The 16,647-nt window shown below is 39.1% G+C and overlaps 1 protein-coding gene across 1 annotated transcript in view; it reads right to left on the bottom strand.

The window, feature by feature from the left end:
• Positions 1-16,647, bottom strand: part of LOC117709941 (leucine-rich repeat-containing protein 37A-like) — a 59,505-nt gene that overhangs the window by 18,886 nt on the left and 23,972 nt on the right. Inside the window, exons 2-3 of the mRNA XM_076935197.1 lie at positions 15,502-15,573; positions 13,335-13,409 (exon numbers count right to left, since the gene is read on the bottom strand). Coding sequence (XP_076791312.1) covers positions 13,335-13,409; positions 15,502-15,573 — 147 coding nt within the window. The remainder of the gene's footprint in view (positions 1-13,334; positions 13,410-15,501; positions 15,574-16,647) is intronic.

The following is a 16,647-nucleotide window of genomic DNA, read 5'->3' as shown; positions in this document are numbered from 1 at the left end:
CTGGCCTCAGTGGGAGAGGATGCACCTAGTCCTGCAGTGAATTGATATGTCAGAGTGGGTTGGTATGGGGGGCACTCCCCCTTCTCAGAAGAGGAGATGAGAGAGGCTGTTGTGGGGGCTGTAATAGTGATGTAAAGTGAATAAATAAATTAATGAAAAAAAAAAAGAAAGATCAGGGCTTAGGTCAGAACTTAGATAAGAGAGGCCAAAAAAAAAAAAAAAAAAAAAAAAAAAAAAAAAAAAAAAAAAAAAAAATGCCATGCTAAGTTACAAGCAAGAGAACAAAAGTTAGACACATCTTCAGATGAATCAATCTGAAGCCTATGGTGCCACCTTGAGACAAGACTGCAAAGTGCAGTCCAAGCCCCTTAGAGAAGCTATGATTCTTCCAGCTACAATAAGACAATTAGCTCCAGTAGAGAAATCCACAAGGGCTTAAGGAATTTGGATGAGAGACCATAGTCTTACAGAGTCTTAAAAAGATTTAAAGAAGTAATAATGCCCTATGGCTTACATTCACCCTCTGTAAGACAGATACTTAAAAATTGGGCTACATAAAATCATACAATTCCAGAAGACTATAGAGAGTTGATGTCAGCCATCTTAGAACCCCATCCTCAACTACATTGGCTGACATGGTGCAGAGATGAGGCTTCAGTTATGCAGCAACAAAATCAAACTAGAGGCATCAATATTGTCAAGGATCAGTTGCTAGGTAAAGGTCAATATTCTGAATTAAGAGTACAGATTATGTTTGAAGATGCCATCTTAGAACAATGTTGTACAGTAGCTGTAATGATTCAGTAGCACAAGCATCTGAATCATTTACAAAAATAGTCCAGGGTTGAAATGAATCGTTCTTTGGCTTTTTACAAAGATAACTTCAGTTCTAAATAGAGCCATATCAGATCCAACTGCTAGAGAGATTTTAATTGAATCTTTAGCTTTTGAAATGCAAATGCTGAATGCAAAGAAGGCTATTAGACCATTAAGGGCCAGATCTGCACCTGTTTATGAATGGATTAAAACTACTGAAGATGCTGAATCTAAAGCTCACAATTCAGTTATGGTTAGACAAACAATTACAAAGACATGAGAACTCATAACGTCCATTGCTGTAGCCATCAGGTCATTTCCTTAAAACTGTAGACACACAGTTCCTAAGGATAACTTTTTCTCCAATAATAATCTAGGGAGGAAGTTTCTTGAATATGTAGCAGATGTGGAAGGAATCTAGAGGACTACGGATGCAGATCAGCCACTGATATTTGCAGCAATTCCTTTCTGTTGGAAAACTGACTAAGGGGCCTTGCTCAGGGTGTGGCACAAAAGACAACATGAACCCTCTGTTTCCCTGTCAGCCAAGGAAAAACTGCTAGAAATTGACTAGAAAACCTGACAGGACAGACAGCACTGCTCAAAGTTTACTAATCCATTTAACAGAAATAGAGCAGCTCCTGTAGATAGAAAAAGAGATTCTGAAGATAGCAGAAGACAGATATCTTGACAATTGCTAGAAATGAAAAGAGACCAAGGTTGAAATTACAATGAGATGTAATTAAGATTAAAGGCCTAGTGGATATAGGATCAAATAACAACAATATAATAATAATAATTATTATAATATCACAAGATTCCTGAATTCAACTTGGCCACCACAAAAAGTATCTACACAGTTCCTAGGAATTGGGACATTGTCTCAGGTAAAACAAAGTCTAAATGGATTAAATGCATAGGACCAGAGGTCATGTAGAAAAATTAAAGCCATATATGGCCCATAAAATAAAGCAGATATAGTCATAAACTTATGGAGAAGAGATCTATTACAACACTTGGAAGCACTGATTAACATTTCTCCAACTTCAGCCACGAGCGGGAAGAGAAATGTTCCTGAGAAAAATATTATCAAATATTATCAAAGACACATAGAAACTAATCAAGCTCCATAATCAGGACACAACATAGGTTGGCTCTCCAAATTTATAAGGAAGGCCACTGCTGATAGAATACCAAACACCCTACCATTAAAATGGTTAACTGACAAGCCTGTTTGTGTAGATCAATGGCTCTTAAAAAAAAGAAAAGTTATAGATACTAAAACATGTGGTCCAAGAGCAGCTGAAGATTCAACATATGGAAACCCTTGGAATTGTCCTATATTTGTCATTAAAAGGAAATCTGGAAAATGGAGTATGCTGACAGATCTGAGAGCAATCATTAAAGTCATCAGCCTATGGATTCTTTATAACCTAAAATCTCTTTAACTTCTTTGTTATCCAAAGCATGGCCTATAATCATGGTTGACTTAAAAGATCAATTTTTCTCAATAACCCTTGAGAAATAAGATACAGAGAATAAGCACAGTATTTCACTGTGCCCACATTTAATCATGCCATGCCAACCAAAAAATATCAATAGAAGGTCTTGCCTCCAGGGATGTAAAACAGTCTTACCTTATGCCAATATTTTGTGCAACAGCAGTTGAAAATAATTCATAAACAGTTTCCTCAATCTATAACTTATCACTATGTGGATGCTATCTTGCTACCTGATTCAGATACCTTAGAAAAAAGATTTGATAAAGAGAATTTTACCTTGTTAGGAATTACAAATTGCTTCTGAAAAAATACAAAGAGGAGGTTCTATAAACTATCTAGGATAAAAGATAGTTCTGCAGAAATCCAGCCACAGAAGATACAGATAAAAAGAAACCAATTACAAACACTTAAAGATATATAAAAAAAAATAGGAGATTATTAATTGGCTAAGTCTCACAACTGGGTTAACTTCTCAAAAACAAAGTAGTTTATTAAAAGCCTTATAAGGTTATTCAGACTTAAATAGTTTAAGAAAATTAGCAGCTGAAGCTGAAAAAGAATTGGCTTTGGTAGAAAAGAAATTACAGGATGCACATGTAGACCATTTAGATTCAAAGCTGGATTGTATCTTAGTTATTTTGCCTTCTACTCATGCTTCCATTTGGAATTCTTATGAAAAGAGAAGATAATATCTTAGAATGGATATAAACACAATAAAAGTATATTAAAAATGTTTCTGATTTGATCGTGAAAGAGAGAATAAGACCATCAGTTAGCAGGAACAGACTCAGCAGAGACTGTAGAGCCTGAAGTTACCTTATTAGGGGTAATAATGAGGATTGGAAAAGAGCTTGCAGTGATTGGTGGGGGGGAAGAGAAATTAACAATAAATTCCCCCAAAGCAAGAAACTTCAGAACTAAATGAATTATTCCTTGTGTAGTGAGAGGAACAACAATTTCTAAAGCTTCTACCTTATATACAGGAATGGCAGGTTATGTCAGAAAATATAAGTGTTAAGATATTTGATCACATTGTGAATCCTGATATTGTGTTATTGTGACTCAGCCCTTCACACACATCTTTAATCTCTCTGGCTGGAATACAAACATGACCTTAGTAAACACCTTTAATCCCAAATAATTAAGGTAAAGTTAGTTTTAGAAAGAAGCTGTCATTTTTGAAAACTATGTCTGAGTAGCAGACAAAGTGATAAATCAGAGAAAGAATTAACAGAATAAGATATGCCCAACTCTCATGAGAAGAGAGGGGAGAGGAATCCACTTAAGTGGAGCAATGCAGAGAGGAGAGAAGGAGGAGGTGGCCATTTTACTGGGACAGTGATAGGTTGTAGAGAGAGAGCAAGCCATACACAGGTAAAGATAAAGAGTCAGAGAGTAAGAAGAAGCCAGGAGATTAAAACCCATTGTAAGTTAGTGTGAGGCAAAGCAAAGCAATTCATGAGTGAGAGGGAGAGAAAGAGAGAGGGACAGAAAGAGGGAGAGGAGGAGGTCAGGGGGAGGGGGAGGGGAGGGAGAGGGGGAGAGGAGAGGGAAAGGGAAAGGGAAATGGAGAGATAGATGGGGGAGGGAGAGGGAGATGAAGAGGGAGAGGGAAAGGGGGAGGGGGAGGGAGAGGGAAAGGGGGAGGGGGAGGGGGAGGGAGAGTGATGGGGGAGAGGGAAAGAGAGGGGGGGGGGAAAGAGAGAGAGAGAGGGAAAGGGGGGGAGAGAGAGGGGGGGGAAGAGAGAGAAAGAGAGAGAGAGAGAGAGAGAGAGAGAGAGAGAGAGAGAGAGAGAGAGAGAGAGAGAGAGACCAAATGGAATCAGTCAGCTTGGAAAGGGGTTTGAGCCTGAACAGCTGTGTTGAATCAGCCAGCCAGGGATCAGAAAAAAAAAGAAAGTGTGAGCTTACTGAGCAGCAAGTCTCAGAGGCTGAAAATATTCTAGGCCTAGATAAGATTGAACAGAGGCCAGAAGCTTCCAAGACTAGGTCTAGGAAAGCAGACTGAGGCAGTAAGCCTCAGAGATGAAAACTACCTCTGGCAAATAAAGGTTTCTGTTACATATAAGTAAAATAACTCAAAGTCCATATGTTTCAGCTCAAAAATCAGAATTAAATGCTCTTCTCATGGTTCTATTAGATTTTCCAGAACCTCTTAATAGTTACTGACTCTAAACATGTAGAGAGAGTTGTTTTGCATATAGAAACTGCTAAAATTATTCCATATTAACCTTATTTGGTATTACTCAGAATTAACCTTGTTATTTATTGTTATTAACCTTGTTATTGTATCAAGTAACTAAAACAGATATATATATATATATATATATATATTAGATATAATTCTATAAATTAGATATTTGATCCCATATAGGTTTTCCAGGACCATTGGCATTAGGAAATGAAAAGATAGAACTATTATTAGTAGCAAAATTTTTAGAGGCTTCGATTTTTCATAAAAGATATCATGTAAATAATACAAGTTTAAAGAAAAACTTTTCTCTAACTTGGCAATAAGTCAAGAAAATTATAAAGAATTGTCCTACTTGTTCTCTATACAATCAACAATACCTACCAGAAGTAACCTCAAAAGTAACCAAATTAATGTAATTTGGCAGATGGATGTTTCATTTTGCATAGTCTTAAAAATTGAAGTATGTATTGCATACAATTGACACATATTTAGGATTATAATGGGCTCCTGCCTTGAGTTCTGAAAAGGCTGATTCTGTAATTACACATTTATTAGAAGTGATGGCTATATACATTTATACATTTATACATTTATAGATTAAAACTGAGAATGCTCTGGCATATGTATCTAGTAAAACACAATTCTTGGAATGTTATAACATAAAACATTGTCAGGAGCCATCTAGAAAAGATTGAAGGCATGCAAGTGGCATTCTGGAGATAACACATTGTATTGCATGGTCTGTGATGGGTGAACTCTAGTTTGCAGGGCCTTTAGAAATCTCATCTCAGAATTGATTCTAGCACGTAATATGCCTTCTTTGTCATTATTAAGTTAATATAATAATTCCTGGACATCAGCCCACCTTATTGGGCAGATTATCTGCAGATCAACAAAGATGGACTTTCTTGTAGAAATGCTAAGTAGACAAACTGATGAATGTGTAATTCCTGATAATGATTCTAGAGAATTCCTAAATTTATACAAGTAAAACTAGAGCCTTCTATAGAAAGGGCTACAATTAGGGCTCTGTAAACCTTCATGTGTCATGGGATAATTACATTAAGATAGAAAGCAGGCTTGAAATGGATTAACAATCAGGGCAAACATTCCTTTTAAGCTATCTGTAAAACCACTATGTGATAACTAAGTTCATAAACTTAGAATGGACAGTGTATTGTAGGTGCAAGGACAAAAAAATGTTGACATAATTTATCTATACAAAATTTCAATACTAATGAGACACAAGGCAGATGATTTGCTTCTTGACAAAACTGTGCTAACTTAGACATAAGAATTATTGTTTTAGCAGTGGTGGTACACGCCTTTAATCCCAGCACTTGGGAGGCAGAGGCAGGTGGATTTCTGAGTTCGAGGCCAGCCTGGTCTACAGAGTGAGTTCCAGGACAGCCAAGGCTAACAAAGAAACCCTGTCTCAAAAAAACAAAAAAAAAAAAAATCTATTGTGCTGTTTTACCTTTAATTGTAACTTTAATAAACTGGTGGAGCTAGTGACAGAAAATGAATGTTTAATTAGATAATTAGTTTTAATGAAACACATGTAAACATCTGTTGTAACTTCTCATTCATGACTTGAATTTATGTGTGAACTTGTAAACTTTTTTAAAAGATGCTTAAAATACCGTGTGATCATGCATCCTGAAAAAGTACAAGAATTAGGAACCATGACAATAAGAGAGTGGGAGGAGGGGAGAGAGAGAGAGAGAGAGAGAGAGAGAGAGAGAGAGAGAGAGAGAGAGCGAGCACTAGCTCAGAGAAAGCAGGCATGCTTTTTCTTACCATGAGGCAGGGTTTTTCTTAACAGCAGGTTTCTTCTTACTGATAAGAACAGGGCTTTTTCATACTCAGTAAAAAGGTAGAAGTTTTTTTCTTTCTCTGAGCAATAAAGGTTGGAGCTTATTTTTCATCTAGAATGAGTGAGTTCTTTCTGCACTGGTGCTTGCTCAATGAAACATGCTCACGAGGGCTTTTTCTCCATCTACCATATATATACATATTTCTATTTCTATCCATATTGCCTGTGTAAAAGGTTTTCTTTTTTGTGAGCATGACTTTCATTTCCTGGTTCACTAAAAGTTATTTACTCCAAGCCTCCCAAGAGGCTGGCCAGTGAGAGGTAAGATGTCTGGGCAAGAGAGAAAGGATCCTTAGCAATAAATCCTCTACTGAACTCCCTGGTGCTATACAGTGTATGCTAATTGCCAAATAATTATAAAGTAAGAATTTAAGTTTTCCAGTGCTTATGCAAGCACAGAGAATTATAAAGTAAATAATAAGAGAGATAAAGAGTTAATTTTCTCCAGTGCTTAATGAAGCACAGAACAGTAAGAGTTAAGTTTTTAGCACAAAACAGTAAAAAAGAGTTAAATTTCTTACAAGACCAGAGATCATCAGTGTTATGGCCTCTGTCCAATGCTGTATTCCACTTTAGCACCTGTCCTAATGCCTGTCAGGCCCTTCAAAACAAGTTACTAATATACCTTATAATCCTACAGGTCAAGGAGTTGTGGAGAGATCAAACAGGACTTTAAAGGAAATGCTCATAAAACAGAAGGGAGATATGCGATCTCCCAAAGACAGATTAAATAATGCTTCAATAAAATGTCAATGAGACAGGTAGTCCAGGTGTTGAAAACACTGGATTTCAGAAAGGACTGCTAAATTAAACCAGTCTATATATTATTGTGTTAACTTCAGAATGGAAACCAGGAAATGTGTTACTTTGGGGGAGAGGATTTGTTTTTTGTTTCATCAGGAAGTGAAAAGGTATAGATTCCTTCAAAATTAATAAAGGTTAGATTTGACCAGGAGAGAGCTCCTAAAAATCCTAGCTGCAGACAGGAAAGACAACAAAACAGGTGATACAAATGCTAATTCATTTTTGTGGGAACAGATCTGGGACTGGCTGAGACATGAATGTCTCTGTGTAGCCAATTAATCTTACTGGGTACAGAGTCTTTGTGACTTATTACATGCCATCCCTTTATATGGCACAAATGGAGATTATATTACAGCCTGGTTATACAGACAATATAAAGTTTAATGCCTTTCACCTGCTCAAACATAGAGCAGAGACTCATCTTTAGCTGATTTGTGTTCACTGGACATCCCATACCTGTTTTAATGCAGAAACCTATACTTCCTTTAAACGTTTATGTGTTTTCAGAACAAAAGTATCAGACACCAATAAAGACAAAACAAGTAGCCCAGGTGATACAACCCCACAGACTGCATCAGTTGCTGCATCCAGGACCACTCCAAGTGGCTAGCTCAATTGGTCCAGCCTCACAGACTGTTCCATTCAGGACTTCAGTTAGGCCCTGCACTTTGCCATTCCACAGATCATGAACAACAAATGATACGACTAGCTCTCCTAGGACTTGGCCAATATCTCAATTTTCTTAGCATCCCCAAAAGATGCCTTCACCTCAAGATAGCAGGAAGCTATCTTGAGAACATGACATCCCCATTCTCAAGAGGTGGGGTGAGTGGTTTTTAGTCATTCACTGGGTGATGGATATTTGTCATTGCTTAAAGGGTTGCAAGTTATTAATGGTCTTGGTCAGGGAGGAAATAAATCAAAGAAGGTCAGATTCAGAGATCTCTTTCTCTTTGTTTCTGTATTCTATCCTTCTTTCTCTCCTATCTAGTGTTAAGAGGAAAAGAGAGAAGAGGGGATGAAAAGAAAATGAGGTTGATATATGGATGAAAGGACAAAAAATAGAATATTGAATTTACTTTTAAACTAGAAAGCAACTACAAGTCTCAAGCATTTTACGTTGGTATGGATTTTTGTTTATAAATAGAAATTTAGGGTTATTGTTGTTACAACATGCTGTATGTGTGTTTTAACTCTTGTCATTTAAAAATGTAATACAAAGTTCTAGTCTTATGAAGGCTACTATTGTAAACTGTTTAGTATAATTAAGAAATGCACATTAGCAGATAGTCACATATAATAATCTTACTTGTAGTCATGTAAGATGACAGTTTAGTTAATTACAGAAACAAGCTTTATTTAGCTTCTTGTATATATTTTCAAAGTTAAGCAGATAGTAAATAGATAGAAACAAACAATGTTTACCTATTAAGATATACTTTAGATAGATAGATGGTCTTTAAACACTTCAGATCTATAAAATATGGCATTTAAGATGTTTTAAAATAAAAGGCTTTTCATGACCGTGAGACACATCAGCTCCTGGCAGCAGCCCTAATATATCTCAAAGATGATGATGGACACCAAAGAACCTCCATGTGGAGTTTGCTTCATCTGTCGCACAGCTAGCCACTAGGTAAAAAACTGCCCTTGTCTCAAGTGCTGACAACATGCTGTACAAACTGGATTTGCAGGACACTGGGAAGTTGATTAAACAACTTTGCAGGCACGAGGTTAGGACAGTCTTTCAACATTTCTGCTTCACAGAAAAGTCTATCAGATATTCTGGGCCCGCAGGCTGAAGACTAGATGTCCCAGGATTACAGAGAAACCTTGGGTGACTGTCCAGGCAGCCAGCAGTCTCTATCATTTCTATAGTTTTAGAAGCTGCTTTCCCTGCACTTTCTGTTTACTCAGGTAATAGGTATTCCTTTTCAGGCCTCTGATGGTGTTGAACGATAGTTACAGTCTCACATATAGGTTTAAGTTGTTTAGGAATTCAGAAGTGTGTTTAGGTCTAAAATATGCTTATAGTTTGATAAGTAAGTTATGATAGAAAGTGATTTAGGTACAAAATTTTAGGTATCACCAAGATAGGAGAGATGGTAGAGTGCTGTCTCCAAGGTTGCCAAATACAAATGGGCTGGACATTGTGAATGTAATTCTTACCTGATAGTTCTCATAATTGTTCTCATTACAAATAGTTTATTTATGTTAGAGGAAAAGCCATTCATTGATCAGACTGAAAGGGGTGATGTTGGGGTAACATTTTTGTGCACTGTGTGAAGGTCATCCTTGTATTATTCGGATGTTGATTTTTGTACCAGCAGAGAGCTGAGTACTAACAAGACTTTGGTATTGTTATTCTTATGGCTTATCAGCAGTATCATGTTTTGTAAACACTCTTCTTTCCTCACCTTTTGATTGGCTTTATTAAATTGCTGAAGGCCATAGCTGAAGCAGGAAGGGAGAGTGGAATTTCTTGGCAGAGAGGGACTCAGAGAGAAGACTGAGAGATGCTAAGTTTTGCCAGCATGCCACGGAGGTGAAAGGAACAGGTGCTGGAACAGAGTGTGAGAGAGATAATGGGCCACAAGGTGGACTACAACAGTCAGGTTAATTAAGTTAGACGAGCTAGCTGGTAGGTAATCCAAGCGATACTAAAAATTAATAAGTCTCTGTGTCATTATTCAAATGCTGGCAGGTCCAAGAAAGTCCAACAATACACGAGCTCCTACCTTCTGAGTGCCACAAGCCACTGAAGTAAAAAACTTAAAGGCTGGGAACAGAGTTGGGTTTTTTTTTTCAAATCTGGGAGTGCTTCAGGCTGCCACCAACTGTAGGAGAGGAGACAGTGGATGCCTAATACAATATCCCCAGGCTCTGTGGTCTCTTGAGTAGATTTGCCTCAGCCTATCAGGTCTTCAGGATGTTCTGAAAAGCAGAACCTGGGAAGTCCACAGGTGCTCTAGAAGTCTGGACAGCCACCCATGAGGTAACTCACCCTCGGGGACAATGTTTCTCACTGTCCTCAGCTGGCTAGCTGTTTTCTTTTCTTCTTCTTCTTCTAAAAATGTATGGATGATGAATAGACAAGAATTGGACCATTCTTGGTCATCATCTTATCTTCATCTTCCTACTCTTCCATTTGTATTTCACTTTCTTCAAAAGAACTCTCCAGTCAAACAAAAAACAACCTAGGGTACTAACTGCTTATAAAAGAAGTGTCTAATATAAAATCAGAGGCTAACAGGATGAGAGTCTGGGCCCAAGATTCCCTGCTTCTGGATGCTTTCAGTGGATCAACGAAGTGAAGGACTCATAGGGCATTTGTGTAGTGAGCAAGCAAAGCCACCCTAGTAAAGCCACCCTTCTCTGTAGCAGGCTTTTGCTACTTGGTGGGTTCTTCCTTCTTCTACCCATTCATCACCCTTTCAACCCCCTAACACTGGATAGGGGAGAAAAAACAACAGAAAGGAAAGGGGTGCTGTTATACTTAGGCTACTTCCTCCTGATTAGGAATGTTGAGTTCCTTGGGGCAAATTTGATCTTTGCTGTCAGGATATCTTATTTCTTCTTGTGGTTTCTTCTTTGTGAATGACTTAACAAACCACAACCAATACCAACCAATACCAACCAACATCAACTAACACCAACCAACAACCAACCAACAACCCAATCAACAACTGACAAACCAACAATAACCCAACAACCTATCTGGGCCCTGTAGAAAAGGCTAAGGTGGGAGAAGTAAGGAGAGGAAGAGAAGGAACTAGAGAAGAGATGAGAGAGAGGGGAACATGGAGGCAGATGTGTCTCTGGTAGTTGGTATAGCTAGGTTGGGTATTAAGTTACACTTCTGATTGTATGGGCATCTTGTTATTGAGCATTACCAAACATATAAAGCCTTTGGATAATCTAAGCATTAGAGTCTCATTTGTACCAAGCCCGTGTGGTTAACAGGATGGTCTGGGCAATGCCCAGCCTTGTGGAGACAGCCTGGAAGATTAGCAAAGGCATCTCCCTCCCTGGGTGGCAGGGCTGGTGTTTCTGGCTGGCCTTTTCTAGCTGTGGAGAGCACATGGCCCCTGAGCTAGGCAGAGTCACCACTAGAGAAGAGATAAAAAAGAAAAGAGCAATGTTATCTTTAGACTACTTCCTGCTGATAAGGGGTGTCAAGTTCCTTGGGGGACTGACTCACTAAACCTGTCTGTTATCCCTACAGATGATAAGACCTCTGAGTCCTTCAGAATACACTAGGATTCTCTCTTTGCTGATTCTCTTTCTGCTCTTCCTGCTTTTTTCCCTGCCTGTAGTGTGCGCTCCTCTTAGTGTTGACTGTGCGGCTTTGACTCTGCATTGTTGACATCATCAGGGACGAATTCCTGTGTCTTAGCACATGGAGGTTGCTACAGTGCTGACAGTTCTGCTCCAGGTCCCCATCTTCCTCTGAAAACACAGCTTTCTCTTTCAGCACTCTTCATCTGAAGCTGAGTAATAGCCGCACTTCTTCTGAAGGCATAAACAAATCTACAGACATCTGGAAGGATGTTAAAGCAGCAACACGTGGCTCAGGCTAGGGAATGCATGCACTCAGCACTGTGCATCATCTGACTCTGAGCTTGCCTGGTATTTGCATCTTGAGCAGCTTCCACAGAATCTTCAGAAACATCATTTGCAAAACTGTCCTGCCACCCGAGTGTTTTTCTTCCTTCAACCCGAGAGAGAACCATGGGGGCACTTGAGTTACCTTACTCAAGAGGAAAGGGTAGCAGAAGAGACCATGCTAGGCAGCTAACCACTGCATGGTCCTTTACAATGAGGGTCAGAAAACAGCACTGGCCAGTGCATGCAAACCATAACTACTTGGTCCCCCTCTACATGGGTTTTAGGCTGATATCCTCCAGACTTTTACTCCAATGCCATTCTTATCCACTTGGGCTACACTTCCAAAACTGGGTAACTCAGACAAAGATTTCTTGTGTAAGTCACACAAAAAATCACAAACAGTAGAAGAAAAACAGCTGAGTGTGTCATACATAAAAATGTACAAACATGTGCTCTTCAGAAGACACTTCATTAGTGAAAACACAAACCATAATCAGAGAGAAGATACTTATTAAAAACATATCTGAGACAAAAGACATGTGTGCAGAGTACAGAAAACAAACTTTAAAAACTCAGCAAGGTTGCTTAGTGTGTAAGGGCATGTGCCATACTCAGAACCCATATGGTCGAAGGAGATTTTTGGAGGTTGCCCTTAGACCTTCACATGCGTGTCGTGAAATATGCTAACCTCAAACATTCATGTGCACAAAATATGCACACAAAATAAATAGAGAAAAACAGATCCTTGCTAAAAACTGGGTATGGTGGCAAAAGTGTGTAAAGACAGAATTCAGGAGGCAAAGGCATGAGGATAGCACAAGCTCAAGGCAACCTGGGCTTTATTAAAAGACCCTGTGTCTCAAAGACAAACTAAAACCAAAGCCCAATAAGAACAAACACATGGGATTCAGATGTGAACACAGGCTTAAACACATACCACTGAAACATACTGGGGTATAATGAGACACTCCACAATACCAGTTATTAAGTAAATGCAATGTAGACTACAAGGACACAGATACTCCTAGGTACCAGCTACTAGAGGCAACTTTTTCTTGTTGTTGAGATGGGATTGCATGGTTATCCTAGGCTATCCAGGAACTATCTGTGTGGCCAAAGATACGTTACCAGTTTATCCTTTTGCTTCCACTCTGAGAAGGCCTTTGAACTTTTATTATTATTGCATGTGTGCATGCATGCGTTTGAGCACTCCTGTGGAGGTAAAAGGACATGCCTTTTGAGTTGGCTCTTTCCTTCCACTTCAGTGTTGTTTCCAGGAATGAAGCTCAGGTCTCTGGGCTTTCATGGTGCTATGCACTGAGCCATTTCACTGCCCATGGCAGGCCTTTTGGGGGTGAAAGAGTTTGCAAAGTTGCCTAAGCTGTGTACCAGTAATTAGATGACTATGCAAACTCGAACTGACTTGTATGAACACTATATACATCAATAATCTTGACTTCAGAAAATAAATTTTAAAAGTAGCATAAAACAAACTTTTAAGAAGTAGGTGAAATTATTCTAAGAGAAACCTTACAGATATTTCAGCTCCAGAGTCTTTATGAGGATGTTCTCAACCGTTGTCAGTTGCACCTGTGTTGTCCCCAGGTCCCTGAAGGAGAAAGACAGACTTCATGATGACACATTTCACCACATGCTTACTTAACCTTCAGCTTTCCTATAAAACTACCTGGCTCGGGAGTAAGGAAGCCTGTCCCAGAAGAACTTCTACAGAGCTCACTACAGCTAAGGTTACTACTTACACCGACCACTCCATGGGCCGCCACTGAACACAATCAATCTTCTTTTCATTCTCATGTTGCCTTTACTCCATAACTCCCTACTTTACACTTTCTTTTCTTTTTAAAACTAAGCACCAAATTCTTCTAGAGCTGGAGACAAAGGCAGTTATGAGCAGACAACCTGGGTGCTGAGAAACAAACCCAGGTTCTCTGCAAGAGTAGCATGCACTCTTAACTAATGAGCTATCTCTCCAGCCCCTCGCTAGCATTTTAAAATCATAGAGTTAAAACTAAAACTGTGATTTGTTTGTTTGTGACAGGATTTTTCTGTGTAGTTTTGGCTGTCCTGGAGCTCATTCCGTAGACCAGGTTTTCCTGGGACTCACAAAGATGAACCTGCCTCTGCCTCCCAAGTTCTGGGACTAAGGGCGTGGTGCCTCCACCACCTGGCAACTTGTTTTTATCCTTAAGACAAATGATGTGCAGGGCAGAAGCTAGAATATAGGTTGGAATAACTAACACTAAAGGTCTTTTGAAAACGTTGTATGGAAACCTACTACCATAGAAGCTTCCTAAAGTATATGTGCGTGCACACACACACAAGCAGAGAGAGAGAGAGAGAGAGAGAGAGAGAGAGAGAGAGAGAGAGAGAGAGAGAGAGAGAGAGAGAGAGAGAGAGAGAGAGATATTAAGTGGAATAACCCTATATTAGGAAAACAATTTCCTTATGAAACACCACAAGATAACAAACAAAAAAGCCAATATTGAGTATGGATTACTTGTTTGAATCTGTTGGTGATTGAGGTCCCTTAGATTTTCATTATTATACATTATCACTAATGCTCTGGATTGCCTTCCATGAATTGTTGGTAATGCCTTACTGCAGAAGATACCACATACTTAAGCCATAGAATATGAAGAAAGCAAACTAGTATTCAACTGGAAGCTTCACGTTTACTGGCTATAATAGTACTGGAAGGTGCTGTGCACACTACCAGAGGAGAAACATAGTCTTACTCAACCATCAATCTTGCAAGCTAAAATAACAATTGCCCTGGTAACACATGGTCACTGATACAATACTGGCAACATGTCAAGCAACCACTTTCCAGTGGAACCTAAGGTCTGCTCCACAAGATGAAATCCATAGCCAGCACGTTACTGAGGCATGAATCTGTGACTAGACCAGTCCTAGGCCCTAGGGGAGAACCTACTATCATTACTCTGCCAAGGGACATAGTATTAAATTAAATTAAAGTCTAATGACTTATCTTGAATCCATACATTCATATATCTCTCAGCCTTCACTAGGGAAGATTCTTTTTGAAATAGATGTCAATTAACATAGAGACTCAAAGAGGTCAGGGTGCAGAGAACAAGAGACTGCAGAATACTCAGCCCTAAATGGAACATTTTATATCACATCTCTCTCCCAGGGCTCAGGGGTCATGGCAGGAGAAAGGGCAGAAAGACTGTAATAGCCAGAGGTGTAGTCATTCCCTGTAATGACTACAAGCAAACTGTTTCCAAACACGTCAGGGCAGCTGCACACGTGAATTCATGGAAGCTGTGACAGCATGTATGTAAGAGACTTATACAAAGACAAGGCAGACAAAATTCCAACCCGAAGAGGGCAGTGGAGCATAAGCTGATATCCATAGCTAAGGGCTATTGGAAACTGATAGCAAGGAAGACGGGGAGAGCCTTCTTTAAGAGTGTGGCCCCAGGTAAGGTGACCATATTCCACTGGAAAGCCACACAAACCAAAGTCGAAGAGCACGAAGTTGGGTGAGTAGGGATGGAGTACAGATTTGGGAAGAGTTGGGGAAGGGATACATAGGATCAAAACACAGTGTATGATGTTAGCAAAGAACTGATAAGAAATGAGAAACAATGCTCTCTGGTGAAAGTCAGTAAGGACAGAAACCATCTCATGATTCACAAGCTTATCATAATACTTACAGATATTTTAATGCTGGCAACTTAAAAAAGTAGGGATCTTCAACAACTGCAAGAGGATTACGGCTGAGAATTCTGAAAAATACAATTTTATTGAAATTACTAGCATTTTCAATATGCATGAGTCTACTTATGAAGTTTAATTTCTTTGATATGGAACTCTCTAAAAAAATCATTTTCTGGGCCAACAAGATTGTTGCAACAGGTAAAGGTGTTTGCCACCAAGTCTGACAAGTTAGGTTCAGTCGACAGGACCTGCATGGTGGAAGAAAACACTGAGCTCCCAAGTTGCCCTTTGACCTCTACATAGGTCATGTCAATCATATGCCATGGCACGCTTTTATCTACGCACAAGACACAAGACAGATGAGGAGACACTAAAAAACAAAACAGAACAAAAAATATCAGGGGGAGAAAAACAGAAAATAACAGTGGATTGAAAAGACAAAAAATTCCAGAGAACTTTTAGGTCAAAAACCCTACAGACATGAAGCTGGAGATATAGTTCAGTGGTTAGCACTGTTGGCTGTTCTTGTTCAGGTGAAAGCATCAACAGAGTCGTTCACAACCATCCATAATTCTAGTTCAAGGGGATCCAATGCTGTCTTCTGGTGGCAATGTGTGCATGTAAATACACACAGACAAAACACTCAGACACAAAATATAAATAAACCTAATTTTTTGAATCCCACAAACAAGTACACTAGTAATAAACCCTTTCACTGTAGAAAACATTATTTTTAATGCCTCTCACTATTCAAGATGCTTGTCCATTTTAAAAAAATATAAAGAATCTGTGCTCAACTCACTCAATCAAAGACAAAACCATGTGGGAGGGTCAGTGTGTGGGGTGGGGGGACCATTTTCCTGGCTGTGTAGCCAAAGAAAAGAGGATGTCAGAGGAGGGACTTGGTCCATATCCAGGCTCCATAAAATACTCTCACTTGTATTCTGAAGTAACAAAGCCTGCGTGAGGGTGTCTGTGATCATTTGTCCGTCTCCTGATCTAAAACTTCTGAGGTCAGTTATCCCTGTGCCTAAAATTTCTATGGTATTAAACAAGTGTTTGCTGGATAAACAAGCAAAATTGTTTATACACCAATGAAATCAATAAATTCTCTCTCCCACACTGTGGACACAGGACTTCTT

Source organism: Arvicanthis niloticus, chromosome 6 (assembly GCF_011762505.2).
Source record: "Arvicanthis niloticus isolate mArvNil1 chromosome 6, mArvNil1.pat.X, whole genome shotgun sequence".
Taxonomy (NCBI): Eukaryota; Metazoa; Chordata; class Mammalia; order Rodentia; family Muridae; genus Arvicanthis; species Arvicanthis niloticus.
This window is presented reverse-complemented; position numbering and strand designations above follow the sequence as displayed.